Below are 21,657 nucleotides of genomic sequence, written 5' to 3' on the forward strand. Positions count from 1 at the left end.
TACTACAGAGACATGTATGATAAACTAAGTACCCCAGAGGAAGCATAATATATTTGCCAACTAGCAAAAAATTGTCACCGCTCCACAGAGGATATTTGACATGTCATGACCATGAAGGATGAACACCAGAAACTACTGCAAAGACCAGCTGATATCCTTGACAGATGGAAGAAACATTTCAAAAAAGTCTTCAATGAAGAAATCCTACATCCACCAATACCAACAGTAAATTCTGTGTATAGTCCAGCCCCACCCATCATGGTTGCTGAAATAGGTAATCACCATTAAGAAAATGAAAAATGGAAAGGCAACTAGACCGGACGATCTTCCGTCAGAGGTGTGGAAGATTCTTGGACCACAAGCAGCTACATTCCTGGTGGACCTATTCAACAAGGTTACCGTTGGCTTACCAGTGTTGTGATTCACATCTGGAAAGGTAAAGGAGATGTCAGAGACAAATTTGTTTGCTTTGTCATACAATGAAGATCTTCGAGCATGTTCTAGACGCACACCTTCATGACATTGTTCACACTGCCCCAAACCAATGTGGCTTCATGAAAGGAACAGGTACAATTGACGCTATACATGCAACACGTCTTTTGATAGAAAGTCACAATGAAAAGAAGAAACTACTTCACATCACTTTCTTGGATCTCGAAAGGGTGCCTCGTGATCTTATTTGGCATGCACCTGGGCTGCATGGTGTACCAGAAGTATATATTCGATGGATCCAGCTCCTGTACCAGAATGCAACTAGATCTGTCCGATGAGCTGCTGGAATGTCTGCACCATTTCGCATTCAAGTTGGCATTCATCAGGGATTGGCTCTATCTCCTATTCTGTTCATTCTCTGTCTCGACACCATCAGCACAGAAATGTTAACATCACATCCCTGGATTCTACTCTATGCTGATGGTGTTATGGTCACCTGTGAACCCGTCAAGATTTGTAACAACTAGTCCAACGCTGGAAGAACTCATTAGACAAATAGGGCCTGCGACTTAACATCAGGAAGACTGACTACCTAGAGTTGTGAGGTACAAAGTGATGGGTCAATTAATATTGACAGCACTGAGATTCTCAAAACGTCTCAATTTAAATATCTGGGATCACTTATCCAATTGGATGATGACACACTTCCAGATGTTCAAAGCAGAATAAACGCTGCATGGATGAAATGGCACCAAGTCACAGGAGTCCTTTTTGATCAGAGCGTGCGAATGTATCTGAAATCCAAAATTTACAGGACCAGCATTAGACCAGTGTCAATGAACGGAAATGAGTGTAGGCCAGTCACAAGGAGACGCAAACAACAGCTGCATGTCATGGAGATGAGGATGCTTCGCTGGCCAATGGGACTCGCTAGACTGGACCACATAGAAATGAGGATGATCGGATGGCATTTGGTGTGGCCCCAATCCCTGAGAATATGCGAGAGAATCATTTGCGATGGTATAGACTCGTGCTACGCAAAAACGGATCTTCAGTTGCGAGAAGGGCATTAAACTTTAAGTCCTGAGGGCCGCAGACCACGAGGGCGACCAAAAAAGTGCTGGCTCGACACTCTGAGGGAGGACATGCATGTAATAATAATAATAACTTAAATGTTTCCACCTTTTCAATACAATATATTCACAAGATTACAAAATTATACGGTACTAGTTTCGACCCATCTAGAGGTCATCATCAGCCGTATTGGAGCAAAGATCATTTGTGGCGAAAATGATCTTTGCTCCAATACGGCTGATGATGACCCCTAGATGGGTCGAAACTAGTACCGTATAATTTTGTAATCTTGTGAATATATTGTATTGAAAAGGTGGAAACATTTAAGTTATTATTATTATTACTTATATATTGTTCAATACGGACCAAAAACATGAAATTCATAACCATCAATGACATGCATGTGGCGAAAGTCTCTCCTGAAGATGCACAAGATAGCATCAGAAAGTGCAGAAGTGCAGACCCTGCAATTAAGCGAGGAGGAGAAGATGAAGAATATGCCAAACAGACCAAATCATGGTTCTCAGGGAACTCTTTGATGGAATGATGGTACCTTTCAAATGGTGAAAGAAATTTCAAAATCGGTCCAGTAGTTTTTGAGGTTACCCATTACACAGACACAAACTCACAGTCTCTCTTTACATATTTGTATATATTTGAAAACATGCTTCTTTGGATTTTTTGAAGTTCTCTACGGTGTGTATTTTACAAGAATGATATTTCTTGCTAGCCTTACAATGAAGGGAAAACGAGCCTTCCTCTTATACAAGGGATCCGGGTATGATCCTCGCCCAGACCAGAATTCTAAGGGCTGGTTCGAGGTCCACTAAACCTATGTGAGAACAATTGAGGAGCTATCCGACAGTGAGACTGAGACTCCACTCTAGAAAGTCAAGAAATATTGGCCAAAACGATTTGTCGCACCCGCATTACCTCATTATCTGCAAGCCCTTGGGCTAAGTAGCAGTTGTTTGGTAGATTAAGGCCCATCGAGGCTGTAGCACCATGGGGTTGGTTTGTGTGTTTAGTGATTTTTCTTGAAACATTCCAAGCATGCTGGGCTTGTTTTCTGTCACAAGTTACAAGAATATAAACAAAGTTGTCTGAGTTAATATTACATCACCAGAATGTAAATTTCTAATTTTTTCTTACTAATGTTGAAAGGCAATATATATATATATTGCAATGAAAAATGATAAAACCTAAATAATTTTCAAGAAAATTACTCAGAAGTCCATATAACATGCCAATGTTTATATGAGCATCTTCCAACACATTCCTTTTTCCATCCGACGAGTATGTTCCTTCAGGAAAAGTACTACGAAGAAAGCGCAAAAAGTTTGGAACAAAGGAATATGCTCTATTGGGAACCATAGAAATAACTACAATGAGAAACATTCACAATAAAGTATTCACAAACTAACCAATATTCACAAACTAACCAACAGATAGCAGGAAGTAACAGAAACATCTGGTGTCGTCTTATGGTCGACGTTGGAGCCTCAGCAATATGTCAGAATGGCAAGAGTTATTGTCTTCCTTATGTGGAACTAATAACAACAGAAACTTTTGGTGTTATATTATTGCTGACATCAGAACTGCAGCAACATGTTAGAGTTGAAAGAATTAATGTCTTCCTTAAGTGGGACTACTAATATCAGAAACATATGGTATTGTCTTATTGTCAATTGAAAAAGAAACCTTCTCCGTGTATCATATAATACACTGACTGACAGAGCAAATGCAACACCAAGAAGGAGTGGTCAGAACTTTATGCCAATTGCAGGGTAGACTGACTTCACTGAGGTATGCTCATGATGTGAAATGCGCCGCTGTGCTGCGCACGTAGCGAACGATAAATGGGACACGGCGTTGGCGAATGGCCCACTTCGTACCGTGATTTCTCAGCCGACAGTCATTGTAGAACGCGTTGTCGTGTGCCACAGGACACGTGTATAGCTAAGAATGCCAGGCCGCCGTCAACGGAGGCATTTCCAGCAGACAGACGACTTTACGAGGGGTATGGTGATCGGGCTGAGAAGGGCAGGTTGGTCGCTTCGTCAAATCGCAGCCGATACCCATAGGGATGTGTCCACGGTGCAGCGCCTGTGGCGAAGATGGTTGGCGCAGGGACATGTGGCACGTGCGAGGGGTCCAGGCGCAGCCCGAGTGACGTCAGCACGCGAGGATCGGCGCATCCGCCGCCAAGCGGTGGCAGCCCCGCACGCCACATCATCCGCCATTCTTCAGCATGTGCAAGACACCCTGGCTGTTCCAATATCGACCAAAACAATTTCCCGTCGATTGGTTGAAGGAGGCCTGCACTCCCGGCGTCCGCTCAGAAGACTACCATTGACTCCACAGCATAGACGTGCACGCCTGGCATGATGCCGGGCTAGAGCGACTTGGATGAGGGAATGGCGGAACGTCGTGTTCTCCGATGAGTCACGCTTCTGTTCTGTCAGTGATAGTCACCGCAGACGAGTGTGGCGTCGGCGTGGAGAAAGGTCAAATCCGGCAGTAACTGTGGAGCGCCCTACCGCTAGACAACGCGGCATCATGGTTTGGGGCGCTATTGCGTATGATTCCACGTCACCTCTAGTGCGTATTCAAGGCACGTTAAATGCCCACCGCTACGTGCAGCATGTGCTGCGGCCGGTGGCACTCCCGTACCTTCAGGGGCTGCCCAATGCTCTGTTTCAGCAGGATAATGCCCGCCCACACACTGCTCGCATCTCCCTACAGGCTCTACGAGGTGTACAGATGCTTCCGTGGCCAGCGTACTCTCCGGATCTCTCACCAATCGAACAAGTGTGGGATCTCATTGGACGCCGTTTGCAAACTCTGCCCCAGCCTCGTACGGACGACCAACTGTGGCAAATGGTTGACAGAGAATGGAGAACCATCCCTCAGGACACCATCCGCACTCTTATTGACTCTGTACCTCGACGTGTTTCTGCGTGCATCGCCGCTCGCGGTGGTCCTACATCCTACTGAGTCGATGCCATGCGCATTGTGTAACCTGCATATCGGTTTGAAATAAACATGAATTATTCGTCCGTGCCGTCTCTGTTTTTTCCCCAACTTTCATCCCTTTCGAACCACTCCTTCTTGGTGTTGCATTTGCTCTGTCAGTCAGTGTATATATACATATACATACATACAGTAAAACCTCATAATTCGAAGTCATTGGGACGCAAAAATCGGACTTCGAATTACATGATTTTGAATTAACCGCCAACGCGTACTTCGGAAATGCCAACCCTTGCGGCGTCAGAATATATTCCAAGATCCGTTACTGCATGCAATTAACCTGGATTCACAGTTTAAAGCTCTCAAAAGCCATGGAAAAAACAATTTCCAAAATGTATCCATTTACAGTAGTCAAATAATGCACTTGGATAACTCACCCGCAAACATTACCTCACGCAATGAAATCAAAAGAAAGAAAACATGATTCAAAGATGAGGAGAAATCTACACTGGCTCCCCTGAGCAAGTGCTTTATTCATTGGATTACTGTACTGTATGCATTTTAGATGCCTTGTGCTTGCACGGAATGTACTCGATGCCCTTAAAACATCGCGGTTTATCGAACTTTCCTGTGACGAGGGGAGAAAGTCTCTCACTTCTGTCCACATTACAACAGTACAGTGACTATACTTGTAAAATTTCCCGCCAAGGCACTTCTTAGAAGACCCATTAATGCATGAAATCACCTTGATTCTCAGTTTTAACTTTTCAAATGCCATGGAAAAAAATATTTCAGAAATGTATCCAACAAGGTGCATTTACATTATCCAAATAATACACTTGTATAAAACAATGACAAACATAACCTCGCACAATGAAAGGAAGAAAAATACGATTTTTTTTTTTTTGCTTAACGTCGCACCAACACAGATATGTCTTATGGCGACGATGGGACAGGAAAGGGCTAGGAGTGGGAAAGAAGTGGCCGTGGCCTTAATTAAGGTACAACCCCAGCATTTGCCTGATGTGAAAATGGGAAACCACAGAAAACCATTTTCAGGGCTGCCGACAGTGGGGTCCGAACCTACTATCTCCCGAATACTGGATACTGGCTGCACTTAAGCGACTGCAGCTATCGAGCTCGGTAAAATACGATTCAAAGATGAGGAAAAATTATGCTGGCTCCCCTGTGCAAATGCTTTATCTTTTGGATTACTGTACTGTCTGCATTTTAATAATAATGTTATTTGTTTTACGTCCCACTAACTACTCGTTTACGGTTTTCGGAGATGTCTGCATTTTTATATCCCTTCTACTGGCATGGAAAGTGCCCCACGTCCTTAAAACATCGTGGCTTTTCGAACTTTCCTATGACAGGGGAAGGAAGTCTCTCGCTTCCGTGTGCATTACTGCACTGCATAGCAACACAGAACATTTCCCGGCTGGCAATTCTCTCCTTTAAAACTATAAGTCCGTTTGGCCTCAGCATTAAAAAAAAATAAAACAAACAATGCAGTTTCATCGGCATTGACAACATTGTTTGGTGCGTACAAATTGATATAAGCCATGCATCGCCAGTGTTCGCGGATTCTACCTCTCTGCACACTGTCTGCTACGTGATATGACTGTGGTGATATTGTGACGTTCCTAAAAATGCCGAATACAAAATAATTACGATTCCGCTCGAGCACAGCAGATATGAAGCACACTGTAGACATGCCGAAGTAGGTGAAAGTGCGCAAAGTTATTCCTTTATGTTCCGGAAGACGTGTTCTTTCATGGCGCGGAGAAATTTTGAATTTAAAATACTCTGTAAAATACTATTCAAACTGTAAAGGCAGTTTCGAATTAAAAGTCTGAATTTTAGTAACAGGACCGACATTGTTCTTCGAATAGCGAATTATCCATATTTTGAATTAAACTATTTAAATAACATACAAAACCGTACCTCATGTTTGCAGGAACGAGAGCTGCTTCGAATTAGGCGAGGTTTTGAATTAACCGATTTTGAATTATCGAGGTTCTACTGTATACATACATACATACACATGTTCTCCATTCATTCATTCATTCATTCATTCCCTTTGCTGTTTGTAGCACTATCTATTCTGTATTATCAACTAATGTAATATTTCAATATGATGGTCCCAACGGATGGCAGTGATATCGCTTTAGTAATCTCCGTTGTCCCTTTCAAGTATGACCTCTTGTATGAATGAACTAGTCTATGATTTTGGTAACCAGATTGTCGATGTCCCAATTGGGGATTATGTTTCCTAAAATAAGCATAATTATTCTTATTTCAATTATGAAGAATGCTCAAATGACTTCCGAATTTGTATGGTATGTAATGCATGGTTCTAGGTGGAAAGTTAACTTGTACAGTTATAGTGGAAAGTTCATAATTTAACCCCAGCTGGGAGAAATGTTTGTCCTTTTCGTCTATGCTGGTGTCTTGACGGGTACGAAAACCTGATATATTGTTTCCTTTTGTATTCATTTATGTAATTAGTTTTAGTCATTTTTGTTTTATTCTTCCTTTTCTTGTACATCCAGCTGATTCCGAGTGGCAGTATCATTGTTGTTACTGTTGTTGTTTATCCCTTTTCTGTGTCATTTATTGTACCTTGAATACCAACAATGCGAGATATTTTGGTGATATTTGGCTGTGTGTCAGTTCCCTTTACTTTGCCATGGCTTTCTGGAGACCCTTTCTCCTTGTACGCATAGACAGTTTGGTAATGCATGCTCCAATGTATATCAGTCACCACATTCTGCCGGGCTAATATATAGTGAAGCCTGACTGTGTTCATTTACACGCCGCAGAAATGTGTATATCTTTATGGAAGTAGTGATGAGATCCTACCGTCGTATTCAATGTTATGAGGAGCTAGGCCTACTTATTATGGTGCTTTAATTATATGCAGACTATTTGTGTATTGAGTGAGTTTGGTAACTTTCTGGTCTCCTTACTTTTCTATCAACCCCCTATAGTGTTTCTCAAAATGTGTGACTGAGTTCTGAACAATTGTGTGGTAATTATCTTGCTTTCCTTGAGATTTGCTTTTCTAATTTTAATCTGATAGTCTTATGTACTAGTACGTTGCTTTTCCTTTTCGTTTTGTGGGAGAACATTCTGCCATCATGATGTCAAACACCCAAGGTAGACAGACGTAAGCATTTTTCTCCTTTTCTTTATTCATTGCCCTTTTTCTATTTTAACTCCACGTCATGCTATGTCAGCCCCACCCCAAAGGTTTTACACAGGAACATTGTCATGGCAATGAAGAATAACAGGACTTTCTTGAGAGGACAAAACAAATAGTATAGAGAAAGATTTTAAATTATAATAGTACTCTTTCCATGGCATGATCACAAGGGTGATTTCAAGAGGGAGAACTTGATGTAACTGAAATTCTCTCTCATAATCCTGAAATTCCACCGAATAAAAACACTCTGGGAATTGTACCGGCAGCTTATGTACTCCTCTCTTCTATTCCATATCCTCTATCCAGTCCATGTGTACATAATTGATAAGTGTTCATTGGCCATGTGCCACAAACTTTCAATTATATTGAACCCAAATGGTTCACATCACTGGCATATAATATAATGTCAAAAGTAATATTAAATGAGGTAGAGTTCATACTTGAAGCAGGATGCATGTAGCAATCCGGCCTTCTGAATTATATCTTTAATGGCACACATGTAAAGGACAGCAGAAATGTCATCAGAAAGAGGGTCATGGAATTTTCCACTCTGAAAAGAGAGAAACGTGAGATTGAAATGAGACGGATATACTGAGTTATGTTGGCAGGACCTACAAATCATGTGGTATCGCGCGAAGGAGGAAATGATGCAGTAGCAGAGATACCAATGTGAAAGCACTGTGGAATAACTAAATACATAAGAAATTATTATTAAAGGCAAATAAGATTTTCAAATATTTATAAAAATGCAATTAAGATATCCTGGCAATCTTTTCTGATTAGATATGTGACTACCAGAGACAGGACGTGAGGCCAGGGAATCCCTGAGACGTTTGGTTCACAAGGCACGCGGACTGGATGACGCCAAGCTCTGAGGAGGAGAACACACTCAGCTTCGGGATTGAATGGTTCGGATGTGTTCAGTGATCATTGCCAAAAAACATGTAGACTGACCTCTTCTCAATGTAAACGAGTAATAACTTTTCCTAATCCTGGACTTAATTCCCATAAGGGAATTAACAACATTAAATTGTCACAGATTAAATTATAACATGTAAAGTGCCGAGAGACTTGTTCTTCAAGAAGTATTAAACTTGGTTAATGATGAAGATGCGGGGCAAGCTGGAGGTTGAATTAACATTGAATAACAGATTCCAGTGGGAATAGGATATTGATCAAACTGTTACATGAATGGAATGCTTTTTAGAAGAAGTTATTTATTGTGTTTTGTAATTTGTATCATAATTAATTTGTATTTTTTTAATGCTCAGTGAATATCGAGACTGTGCGGACACCAGTGTACCGACTGTGCCGTACGTCAAACTGTGATGGGAATATGAACCTCAATTGGAGCATTATGGAGGAGAGCCCTAAAGACGGTTGTATTTCCGCCATGATGGAGTGAGCATCGCATCGATGGGCCGACCCAATGGCTGAGATGGTCCACTGCTGAATCACTGAGCTGACCGGACAGGGATGAGTACATCCGATTTTATTTAATTTTATACCATGCATGACTAGCCACTTGTGTAAATTTGTAAATAATAACTTCTTGCATGTAATGTTAAAGATTTGTTTGATTTAAATACGTAGCAAGGGTCAGCTAGATTTAGTTAATTTTGTGGCCTTAGGGTTTTACGGTTGTGTATATAATCTTCATCTGATAGTGTTAATTTCATCTTCAGAATCTATTCGTAAGCATATGTTAAATAATCTTCTGAAATAATATCAGCGTGTGTTAATGCAATATTTATAAGATTAGATGGCATTTAGTACATTTTAAGTAGTTCGTGCAGCATGTTAGCGGATTATGGCATGTTGCACGATTATTTCCGCTCTTCGAGAAAGATTCATCTATGTTGTGCTACGGATTTTTTTTTTTTTTTGCTTAACGTCGCACTGACACAGAAAGGCCTAGGAATGGGAAGGAAGCAGCCGTGGCCTTAATTAAGGTACAGCCCCAGCATTTGCCTGGTGTGAAAATGGGAAACCACGGAAAACCATCTTCAGGGCTGCCGACAGTGGGGTTCGAACCCACTATCTCCCAGATGCAAGCTCACAGCTGCATGCTCCTAACCGCACGGCAAACTCGCCCGATATTACGGATATGAAACGGTGACCATCAGTGAATATTACAGTTTATATTTAGAGTCTTCGCTCATGGATAAGTGATTTGATTTTTGTCAGGTTAACGATATGTGCTGTGAGTTAGTTCATGTTTTTCAATATTTCATTATGGAGTTCATTTTTGTGCCTTGTGTGAGATAGGATATTTTAACATTCAGAATGCTAGTGAGAGGAAGAGAACCAATGATAATGTGGAATGAAATATGACGAGGTTGATATTTGAATGCAAGAGATTAAGTATTCTCGAGGAATAATATTTATATCCTGGTGAGGTTTGAACCAGTGGATGTTACAATTGAAGGCAAGATATTGTGAATTCCTGAATGTAGATTGCGAGGAATATTTTGTTATGAGCCTGAAGGAGGTTATATTAAATGAGGTATTTGGAAGAGACTGAATGAAATTGCCTTGAGCAGAGACAGCGCGGAATGCTGACGGATACATAGCCAGGGAGCGAAGAAAACAGATATGTTTATTTTCAAGTCAAGACTCTCCAGGGCACAGCGTTCGAATGTTAAAGACTATACCTGTCAAGATAGGGTCATCAAAGATTTACGATGTTTTAAAAAATATATATAATTCCAATTGATCAGGTAGACCACAACACAAAGTTGCTTAAATAATTAACGTCATTTGGGTATCACTTTAGCTAAAGATTAGGGAATTTCAGGTTACTGTAGTTGAATGTCCTGAGGGACATCTCTTTGACTCTCGACCAGGTCAATGGACTTGGGGTTCACTGATGACCATCACTGCTGGATTTATTTTGTTGTTATGTGTGAATTATATATTTATTGTGTACTTGGCAATGCAAATTCTGTTTTGTGGTTATTGTGATTTTATTGACTGTGGATTCAGTTCCAATGGTTGCTACGTTTGAGGCAGGGGTTCCATTCCCATTGCAGTAAAGCCAGTGTAGATGTAAGATTTTGGGGGATTTGTGTTCATTCATATTATGTAGGGCCCTTCACTACAGATTCTGTTCTATTCAGTGTGATTATTAATGTTATAGTTTCCATGTTGGTGAAACTTAATATTGAGACAGTTGGTTATGTATGTGTGAAGTTGAAAATTTTTATTTGAATCAGATTTTCTCATGTTGTGGTTATATCGGATGAACTCGTCAGTCCGCGTTCGTTTCGTGATAGTTATTGTAGATAAGATGTAGTAAGCCATGAAACATGGTGAATTAATGAATTTAATAATCTGATATTTGGAAATTCAATGATTTAATAATTTGATTTTGATGCAATAAATGCAATTTAATGTTTTAGAGGACATAACTCAAATTAACTTGTAATGGTTGCACAGGTCAACTTTAGTTTGCTGCATTTCCATTTATTTAGGAACCAGCTCCTGTATTTACAGGCTGCCACTAAGTACAAGGTACAACATATCAAATTTTCTGTACAGATCTATTAATTGAAAAAAACTCTAAATTATAAAGGAACAGTATAATTAGTGCAGCAAAATAATGTTCAGTAAGTTACTAATGAAACCCAATAAGAGGTAATTAAAATTAAATTAATTAATAATAATTGATGTCGGCAAAAATTTGTTGTAACGAAGCCGTAAATATGGATCCATGGAATTATGTAATGAAGTTTCAACCACTATGTAGTAGTTTTTATTTTATTTTTAGGATTTAGCAATTTAATGAGTGGAATTGAATTAAATTTGAAACAAGCCGATCTATTAAGTTAAACAAATGAAGCATTAGTGCTTATTGGAAGATAATATTCAAAGGATATAGCCGAGTTCATAACACTGATGAATAGTTATGGTGAGAGTTTAGTAATGAATTTTATTTCTTACAGTGTTGTCATTTATTTTTCGTTAGCACTTTGCCAAAGATTTTAAATAAATTAGTTTGCAAAAAGGTTCTCATTCATAACATTTTTATTATTTTTTTCTCTTTTATCCTTCCTGCTTATTAATTTAAGATTAGTTTATTGTATTTTGAAATATCACCAGGGATCACACGTATACCACCCTGGGATTATAGCCGGCGCCCAAAATCATAGGCTGGAAGGGTAAAATATATGTATAAATCAGTTATTGAATTATTGGGCTTCCTTTTCTCCCCTAATTTTATGTGTATGCTTATTCACCCGCGCTTTAATAAATGTACGTGGCCTCACTTTATCGTTTTATGTACCAAGTAGTCTGTTAAAGCTTAATATATGTAGGTCCTAAGAGCCTGGATCCAGAGAATATTCCATCTGTTCTGAACCAACAACCGCAGTTGTTTTATCTAACCATCTAGGTAGCTGGGTGTGTGGCACACAACATTGGAATGGCAGCAACATGTCAGAGTGGTCTTCCTTAACTGAAACAACGAATAATAATAGAAACATCTGGTGTCCTCTTATTGTCAACATACATGCACCAGCAAAATGTGGAAATAGTTTATGTCTTCCTTAATCAGAACAACTACTAATAAACACTTGATTTCATCTATCGTCGAAATCGGAGCTGCAGCCACTTGCCTGTTGTCAGAGTGAAAAGAGTTAAGGCCTTATTACACTAGGCCACCAGGTGGCGCAGCCAGCCACGCTACCGGTGGCGCTGCTCGTCATTGGGCATTGATTGTTATGGAGCTTATTAGATTAGGGCAGCAGGTGGCGTCACCACAAACTGGCTGCTGTCTGGTTGCCATGCCCCGCGACTGCGTTGGCAGCCACGGGTGGCGGAGAGTCGTGGCGGGTCATTGTATCATAGCGAGCCTATTACACTGGGCAGCCAGGTGGTGCAACCAGTCGCGCCACCACTCGGTTTAACCACCACGTGGTCAGTCTACTGTGCAATAGTGATGAGAGAACATGTCAGACGACAAATATACGTGTATGTTCTTCCTTGTACTTTTGATGAAGAAGGCAAAGGGAGAGAAAGATGCATGTACACCCTATGTTATCGTTAAGGGAATCTAAACGGTTGTACTATACACTTTTTGATAAACTGTGTTCAGATGACAATACATTTTTTAATTACTTAAGAATGTCTAAATCGTCTTTCTTTGAGTTATTGTCATTGGTAAAGGTTGATATTACCGGGGACATACCAAAATGAGAAAATGCATCACACCAGAAGAAAAGCTTGTAGTCACTTTGAGGTAAGTAAAACGATAAATTGTATTTTAAGTTATTAACTTTATTGCATTAGGAAATATTAACTAGTTTGAGCAGTAAATATTAACAGAATATCAATATTTTAGTTCAATATTTCTTATTGAAGATTTACTTCTATTCTCTTTCAATCATATTACTGAATGCAATTTTGTATGTTAATATCAAACTTATCCTATTCTGTCGAAAGGATATTGATCCAAAGTGTGACTAGAAGTAATAATATTTATTTCCAAAATGTAATAAAAAAAGACCAGTTGTTTTACATGTTTATGTTGAGTGTTTGTATGTACAGTAAGTTACATATACTACACACTGAACAGCAAAGGTTCACTCATTTGAGTATCAGAATCTTCATTTGATGTGACTGAAGGGTCTGCAGATGGAGATTGTAAGGGCATGTTTGCATCTTGGCGTTGCTGAAACTGAGTCTGGAAGAAATGAATCTGCGGTTGTTGATTCACTATTCCTGGCGAAGGTATTGATTGCTGTTGCATAGGATGCTTTCCATCAGACTCGAGTAAATAAAACAATGCGCAGAGAAAAGTGCGAGAAAAACAGAGACCAGACTTCTCTGCCTGCGAGAACTACCGAACTATCGTAGGTGTTGTATGTCCTCCGCTTTCTTCGCTCAGCGCCAGCCAGCCGCACGCACGCAAGCGTGGATCATTCGAGACTCGACGCGCAGTCTTCAGTGCGCGTGTCTGTTACGCCGTGTGCAGTATATAAGGAGCTCCCTGTCTGTCACTCAGGAGGATTCTCCCCAGTGTCCTGCTCCAGAATACACTGAACGTCGAACACGGAGGATACTCCTCTTAAAAATGTCTCGACCAGGTGGACGGAATTCTGGTAGTATGAGGTTTCACCTCAGGTCACTACTCCACTTTCCCGTTCCTTCATCCATGTCGAGCCCCGATATTGTATGCCACACATCCCCAAGCTCATTCAAGCTCCAACACACACGTTAGATTCTCTAATAGTGAACACAGCTTTCATTTAGTACAAGCTTATGAACTCAGACGCTTCAAGTTAGAAGGAACTCTCTTAGCTAATCCATGCTAGTGCAAATGATAGTTTTCAACTATCACGAACTATATCTTTCCCAAGAACTATCTTTTCAAGATAGCAGTGTGTGTAAATACATTCAGAGTGTACAAGAACTATCTTTTCAAGATAGCAGTGAGTGTAAATACATTCAGAGTGTACATAGTGTATAGAAACAGAAACTCTCTCAAGATTAATCATCTACTTTGCTTCAAGACAATTTTATGTTTTATTCCTGTACATACTGTGGAATTCTGTGTGAAGCAAATAAATAAGTTGTGTTCTTGTAAACCTTATCTTGTTTACAACAGTAGGAAGCTAGCTAGAGCCATGCATCAAGTCGGCCATGGTAGGACGGGATGAATTATTGGCGGCGGCACCGGCTGCCCTGCACGTGCCGCCAACTGAGTCACCGGTGGCGCAGCTGGTGGCACTGCCTGGCGGCCTAGTGTAATAGAAGCCTTAACCCTTTGGGGTCCAATGTCGGACTCAGTCCGACATCGTTAATTTTCAGTTCCGGTCCTATGTCGGACCTAGTCCGACACAACTTTAAGGTTATATATTTCGTATGCTGGAGCAGAAATGGCGCCGAGCTTTACGCAGTATACAGCCTTGGCATTTCTCTCTTGCCTTCTGCTATCTGCTGTTCATTCCTTTAAGCTGAATTGTGATTTCTTTGGAGATAGTTCCTCACTGTCACAGCTGTGTTTACTTTCGTTACCAACATGGCGTCCACCAGCCGCGGCATGGAGCCTGATGATATTTACGAACAGTTGTGTGATAGTGGCGATATTGACGATGATTTGTTGATGGATTCTGATGGTGACATTAGTATTCCTGAATCTGAGTATGATATTTCGAGTGAGGAGGAAAATGACATGGAAGATAGTGGCGAAAGCACTGATGTAGTGGGTGACGAATGGAAAGTTTATGAAGAAGGTGACCGTATTTTTTCCAAGTATTCTCACAACAGTGCTATGGGATACAAACCTCCTACTACAGGAAAGAAGCCGGTAACTCCTTTGGATTTCTTTTTGTTGCTGTTCCCGGTTTCACTGTTCTCCGAAATATGTAAGGAAACTAACAGGTATGTAAGAGAATGTATTAACAAACATATGCCGTTGCAGCAACATTCGATATGGTGGAACTGGGTCGATGTTACCGTCGATAAAATGATGGCATTTCATGGTGTTCTTCTGAATATGGCACGTGCAAAAAGGAAAACTCTAAAAGAACATTTTTCAGATTTGTGGCTCTATTCATCTACCTTCTGTAAGGACATTTTTTCTCGGAAACGATTTCTTCAGATATTCTGGGGCTTTCATGTTTCACCCCCTCCACAATCAAGTGCATCAACAATGGTAACAAGAACGAGTAAAGTTAGAAGTGTCTTAGAATGTGTAGGGAAGTCATTTTTGGAATTTTATAGGCCAAGTCAGTATCTTTCAGCTGACGAATCGACTGTAAGCTTCAAGGGGCGTGTCCTTTTCAAAATGTATAATCCACAAAAGCCAACAAAGTGGGGGATTAGGATATATGTTATTGTGATGCATTGAATGGGTATGTTTTGTCCATGATTCCTTACTTTGGCTCGTTTACTATGCTAAATTTACTATTCCCTGATTTGACATTTGGCAGTAGAATAGTTTTGCAGCTGGTGACAGACGTACTTCAAGTTACTCAAGCTGTAGGTTATCATTTGTTTACTGATCGATTTTACACTAGTATGGAACTGGCAAGAGAACTGTTGAAAAGGAAAATTCATCTAGCTGGGACTGTGCTATTGAATCGGAAGGGACTACCACCTCAGTTGAAAGATAGGAGACTAAATCTGAAGAAGCATGAAATTCGTGCTCTGTGGAAGGAAGAAAAGTTCATGGTATTTTCGTGGAAAATCAAGCGCACTGTGTCAGTTCTTAGTACATGGCACAACCCATCAATGGTGGAGGTAGTCAGACACAACCGTAATGGGCAAGGAGAAGAAAGAATTTTAAAGCCTGTTGCCATTATAGATTTTTTTTTTTGCTAGGGGCTTTACGTCGCACCGACACAGATAGGTCTTATGGCGACGATGGGATAGGAAAGGCCTAGGAGTTGGAAGGAAGCGGCCGTGGCCTTAATTAAGGTACAGCCCCAGCATTTGCCTGATGTGAAAATGGGAAACCACGGAAAACCATTTTCAGGGCTGCCGATAGTGGGATTCGAACCTACTATCTCCCGGATGCAAGCTCACAGCCGCGCGCCTCTACACGCATGGCCAACTCGCCCGGTCCATTATAGATTACAAAGGCAAAATGGGAGGAGTCGATCGTGCTGATCACAACTGCTCATCTTATGGTCTTGCAGTGAAAAGTCTGAAGTGCTGGAGGAAATTGTACTTCTGGGTGTTGGAGGTAGCTTTGGTGAACAGTTTTCACCTATATAACTTGCAACAAAAGGCAGAAAATAAGCCCGAGGTGAATCACAAGACTTTCAGGGACCGAGTTATTATGGGGCTGGTTGGAGACGTTAGGAATAAAAATGCCCGTAAGCGCGGCCGACGGAGCAGCTGTGACGAAGAACTTCGACTGAACGGGAAGCTACACATCATAGATGCTCGTCAGGACAAAAAAACCAAGGACTGTGCCGTGTGTTCCGATAGGAAAGTGAAAGGGGGCAGAAAGGAGACATCATTTTTTTGTGAGACCTGTCCAGGGAACCCAGGACTACACCCGAACAAATCCTTCCGGAAGTACCATACTTTGAAAAAATATCGCTGATAATGTGGTTAACTTGACTTGATAATAAATAAATTTGAAGTTCGTATTATTAATGTAAAAATTCACCTTTTTACTTATGTGAGTACTTCCTTCCCATATTTGCCTAATGTCAAATTGGACCTGTGCAGGATGCAGGTAGAAAATCAATTGGACTCCAAAGGGTTAATGTCTTTCTTGAATGAAACAATTACATAATCCATGGGTGACTAAAGCAGCAGGCCTTTAGGAGCAAGCAGTTAACAGCAGTAAGCTGTGGCATGAGAGCCTCTGAAAAACCATTAACTGTCTATAAAGTTCTCAGACAACAAGCAGCAAAGGTAGAGCTACATATTTCACTTTAGAAAACACAATACTGTACATTGCAAACATCAGTGAATCTCCTTGTATGATGCATCTGGAGCAGGGAAGGATCACGAAAACCAAACAGGTTTAAGTAACTGGGAGAATGGCTAGAACCCAATCTCTCCAAAGGAGTAGTATTATCAACTCGAGTTAACAAGCCAGAAATGGCATACCAACTGACCAAGAACACCCAGAATAAAAAGTGTGTCTAACATAACACTAAAGTGAAGCGCTGCCAGACAGTCATCTGCCCAGTAGCCTTATATGCTTCAGAATGTCTAATATTCATCAGGAAGAGTCAAGCTTGAAATCCAGAAGAGAAAAATACTGAGGAATATATTTGGCCCAATCAAGGAAGGGAACAAATGCAAATCACGGACGTGGCCAGCAAGAGACGCCTACCATTTTATGGATACATCTATGGGATGCATCATGGCAGGCTGAATAACCAGCTTCTTGCTTACTAGCAAAAGAGGAAGACCAAGTCAACTTGGTAGATGGAAGTAAGCAAAGATCTGCAGGAATTGGAAGAAAAAGAAAGAGACTTAAACGACTGGGCATTTCTCAGAAGGATGCTTAAACAAACGAGGTTCCAGGACAAGCCGCCAAGAAGGAAGACAGGTACCTACTGAACAAAGGAGAGGAAGGAACAACACAACTAGAGAATGTGCAATTACTGGGCAAACATCAAAACCCACCCCAAACGCAATAGTTGAATATTGTGGTCCTTAATCAGCCTATACAAAACAGAAAGAAGATCAGTAAACAATACAATAATCTTTTCATGACATTATAATGAAAACACTTCTAAGTAAGTGTTCAACACAGAGACCTTGGATTTTAGAAAATTAACTAAAGAACTTTCTTTCTAATGTGTTTTTAATATTAGGGAAAATCTCTTACCTACAAAGCCTTTGCATGTTGTCAATATGTCTGCTGAGAAGTTGGATACCATATCTAACACCAACATCAGTCATATCCACTCTGGCACGTTGCGTAGGAATAGGAGGAGATCTTGAACTAGAACGTTCTGATTCTGGTTCAGGAGGATCCACTGGCTCAGCAATTGGATTAGATGATGCTGATCGTATCGGGAAAAGATAACGTCTTTCTTGAGGTTCACCATCTTGGTCAGCACGTGGCGTTCGAGGCTGGAAAGCAGAACGCTGAGAAACAAAAAACCTCCGTGGTCTTTCTGAAACTAAAGCTGAAGGAGATGTAGGCTGCACTTGCTGGTGAAGTCTAGAGAATAAACAACCTTGCTGCTGCCATTGTGGCCCTTCTGTAGGAGGAGGATTGTCTTGAACATTTTGTGATTGGTTAGGTGAAGAGCCCTATAAACAAGAACAAAATATGAACTAAAACATTTTAAATCACATCTTAAAGGAGTGTGTAGAACATCTATAATCATTTAAGTATAACAAGTAATGCACATGATGATGATTGATTACATTATACTTGATGGGTGGGTGTGTAAAGTGCATTATGTCTCAATTTACTAGTTTTGAGAAAATCCATTTTTGAAGTTCAATTCGAAACCCAAAATCAAGTTGTGGGGTATAAGTAATTTGAATTATGTTCAAGGAGTAGTGATGTGCAATCTATAACCTATCCTACTCAAATGACAACCTTTCCTTTACACAGTGAACTAACCCGTTTCCATAGGCAAGGCTCTGGCGACCGAGTCACGGCGGGATAACCGTTACATCGAGTACAGAGGAAATTCTGTACTACATCAGTCCATGGGCGAGAGATTGCACCCCCATCAATGGTCTTACTTCCTTCAGGCTAGTAACCTGTCGGAAGGACATTTGGTTGCTTTCATGTTTTACACGAGAAGGAAAAACTGGACGGATTATAAAGACGACGAACATGGCAAAGAAAAGGACAAAGAGTGGAAGAAGAAAAACATTTTTAGATGTGCTATCTGGAATGTACAAGGTATCTCACACAAAGATGACCAGCTGGACGACATTCTCGCAAAAAAATACATTTTAATTGGGGCAGTTTCAGAAACAAAAAAGAAGCTTCAGGGATCAAAAGAGATGGTAAAATATTTACAGTTTTACAGTGGGGTTGACAGACATACTAGAGCACAGGTGGGTGTACTGCTCATGGTACACAAAAGATTAAGATCAACAATTGATAGCTACACTTTTTGGAATGAAAGGATTATCCAATTAAGACTAAAACTATCCGGGGGTTATCCTACAGTTATAGGGATATTCGCTCCAGTGGTGGCCAACTGAACAGAAAGTGATGGGTTCTATAATGATCTGCAAAAGATCGTCCATACAATTAACAAACAAGATATGCTACTATTACTGGGAGATTTCAATGCTAGAATTGGTCATGAGAAAATTCAGAATAACATCGGAGTTAATGGAAAAACAACCTGTAATAACAATGGAACAAAATTAATAGATTTCATTGTCTTCAACCAGTTAAAGATCATAAACACAATATTCCTACACAAGGACAGGCACAAGTACACAGGATCTGCACAAAATCAGAAATCAACTATTGATTATATAATTTGTAATGGTAAATTGGCATATTTAGTTTTGGACACAAGAGTCTACCGAGGCCCTGAAATGGAAACTGACCACTATCTATTAGTAGCACCTATTCGTCTGAGGCCTAGATGATATAAAAGAAACTAACAACACAAGAAATTAAAACTTCTTACAAGGTTAACCTATTAAGAGACCCCAGTATAAAATGGCTGTAACAAAACAGACTCAATAATCTTACACAGATGACACCAGTTAGTGACAACGTGGAAATTGAGTGGTCTAATTTGTGCTCAATTTTAAAGCAGTCTGCATATGAGAGTTTGGGAGTTAAGAAAAAATGGCAGAAAAAAAAAAAGGGTTGAAGAATCTGGATGAAATGAAATGGTGTATGGCTTTTAGTGCCGGGAATGTCCGAAGATATTTTTGGCTCGCCAGGTGCAGGTCTTTTGATTTGATGCCCATGGGCGACCTGCGCATCATGATGAGCATGAAATTATGATGAAGACAACACATACACCCAGCCCCCATGCCAGCGAAATTAACGAATGATGGTTAAAATTTCCAACCCTGCCGGGAATCGAACCCACGACCCCTGTGATCAAAGACCAGCACACTAACCATTTAGGCACAGAGCCGGACATCCAGGATGAAGAAACTGAAAAAAGCTGACAAAAGCTGGAGAGGACGTTGTTACTCGTATTCAGATTCACACTCGTACTCGTACTTTTGGAAGACACTCTTACGATTCTACGTCTGGACATCAGAAAAGACTTTAACTCAGTTCACTTCGCATCTGAGTATATACTACTCAAAAGTTACTCTCATTGGGACCTGTTACCTCAATGATGAGAGGTAAAGTCAACGGGAGACCCGTTTTGACTAGTATAGGGGAGGAGAGCTTTTATTATGAATTTAGTTACGCTACTGTTCCGTAATACGGAAGAATACAAGTGTATTCTCTCCATGAACATAACCCATGGTGGTTTTGCATTTAAAATTAGGACTCATTACAACTTTATGTAAGGAGTACAGTAGTAAGTGTTAAAGGCAGGAAAAGCAGAAGTAGGACTGGAATCTAACAACAGATGACGCAGCTCGTACGAAAGATCCAACAATCATCAGCTTCCAGATAACAGAGTCTACAAATGGTGAGCTAATGGTATAACTTACTGCAAGTCTTCGCGCAACAGTTGATTTTCTTAGAGTTTATTTCATTCAATTTTTGTTTTCAGATTTCGTTAATACGCCGTTACGTCACGTTTTTCATCCTAATAAATAGCTGTTTTAATTTGTATTTTCTGAAATTATTATTAATGATCCTTAAATTCCAAGTTAGTGTACTTAATGATTTGTGTTCCGTCACCCTACCCCTGGGAGTTTTTTGAGTCTCATTACGTATTATTAATATTAATAATAATAATATTATTATTATTATTATTAATTATCAACTTTCATTTTTGAGCCATAAGCTTGAAGGCTGGCGCCCATGGGAAATTGTTTATGGAGAAACAATGAGATATCATTTATTTATATTAATATTAAAGTAACTCGACACGTTATAATTTTGTCACACATCCGTGGGCCGAGTGGGTACGTCACAAAGTACAGAGTGGAAATTGCTGCAATTCAAGAGACTAGATTATTAGGTAATTGTATACAGAACATGGAGAAGTATACACTTTTTAAGAGTGGTAAAGAAACTGGACCCCAAGAATTTGGTAGTGCATTTTGTGTCCAAAATTCACTAATAACGTCAGTGCTGTCCTTTGAACATCTGAATGAAAGACTATGCTAATTGAGTGTACATTCTAAATGGTTTAACATATCACTGGTGAACTGCCATGCCCCCACAAACGACAAGGATGATCATGTTAAAGACTCCTTTTATGAGGATATGTTAGAATTGTGGAATAAATTACCCAAACATGATGTCAAAAGGATTTTGGGTGATTTCAATACAAAAGGTGGAAAAGAAGAAATTTTTGTGCCAACAATAGGAGGGGAAAGTCTGCATGACGAAAGCAATGAAAATGCCATTAGAGTAAAATAAATTCCTG

The 21,657-nt window shown here is 40.2% G+C and overlaps 1 protein-coding gene across 4 annotated transcripts in view; it reads right to left on the bottom strand.

Annotated features, from left to right (window-relative positions):
- The window catches only part of LOC136877569 (serine-rich adhesin for platelets), a 467,126-nt gene that overhangs the window by 272,774 nt on the left and 172,695 nt on the right, over nt 1-21,657 (bottom strand). For all 4 annotated transcript variants that reach the window (XM_067151717.2, XM_067151719.2, XM_067151715.2 and 1 more), the window contains one exon: nt 17,988-18,418. In XM_067151717.2, the coding sequence (XP_067007818.2) occupies nt 17,988-18,418 (431 nt within the window). The remainder of the gene's footprint in view (nt 1-17,987; nt 18,419-21,657) is intronic.

The sequence above is a fragment of the Anabrus simplex genome, chromosome 7, assembly GCF_040414725.1.
Source record: "Anabrus simplex isolate iqAnaSimp1 chromosome 7, ASM4041472v1, whole genome shotgun sequence".
In the NCBI taxonomy this organism is placed as follows: Eukaryota; Metazoa; Arthropoda; class Insecta; order Orthoptera; family Tettigoniidae; genus Anabrus; species Anabrus simplex.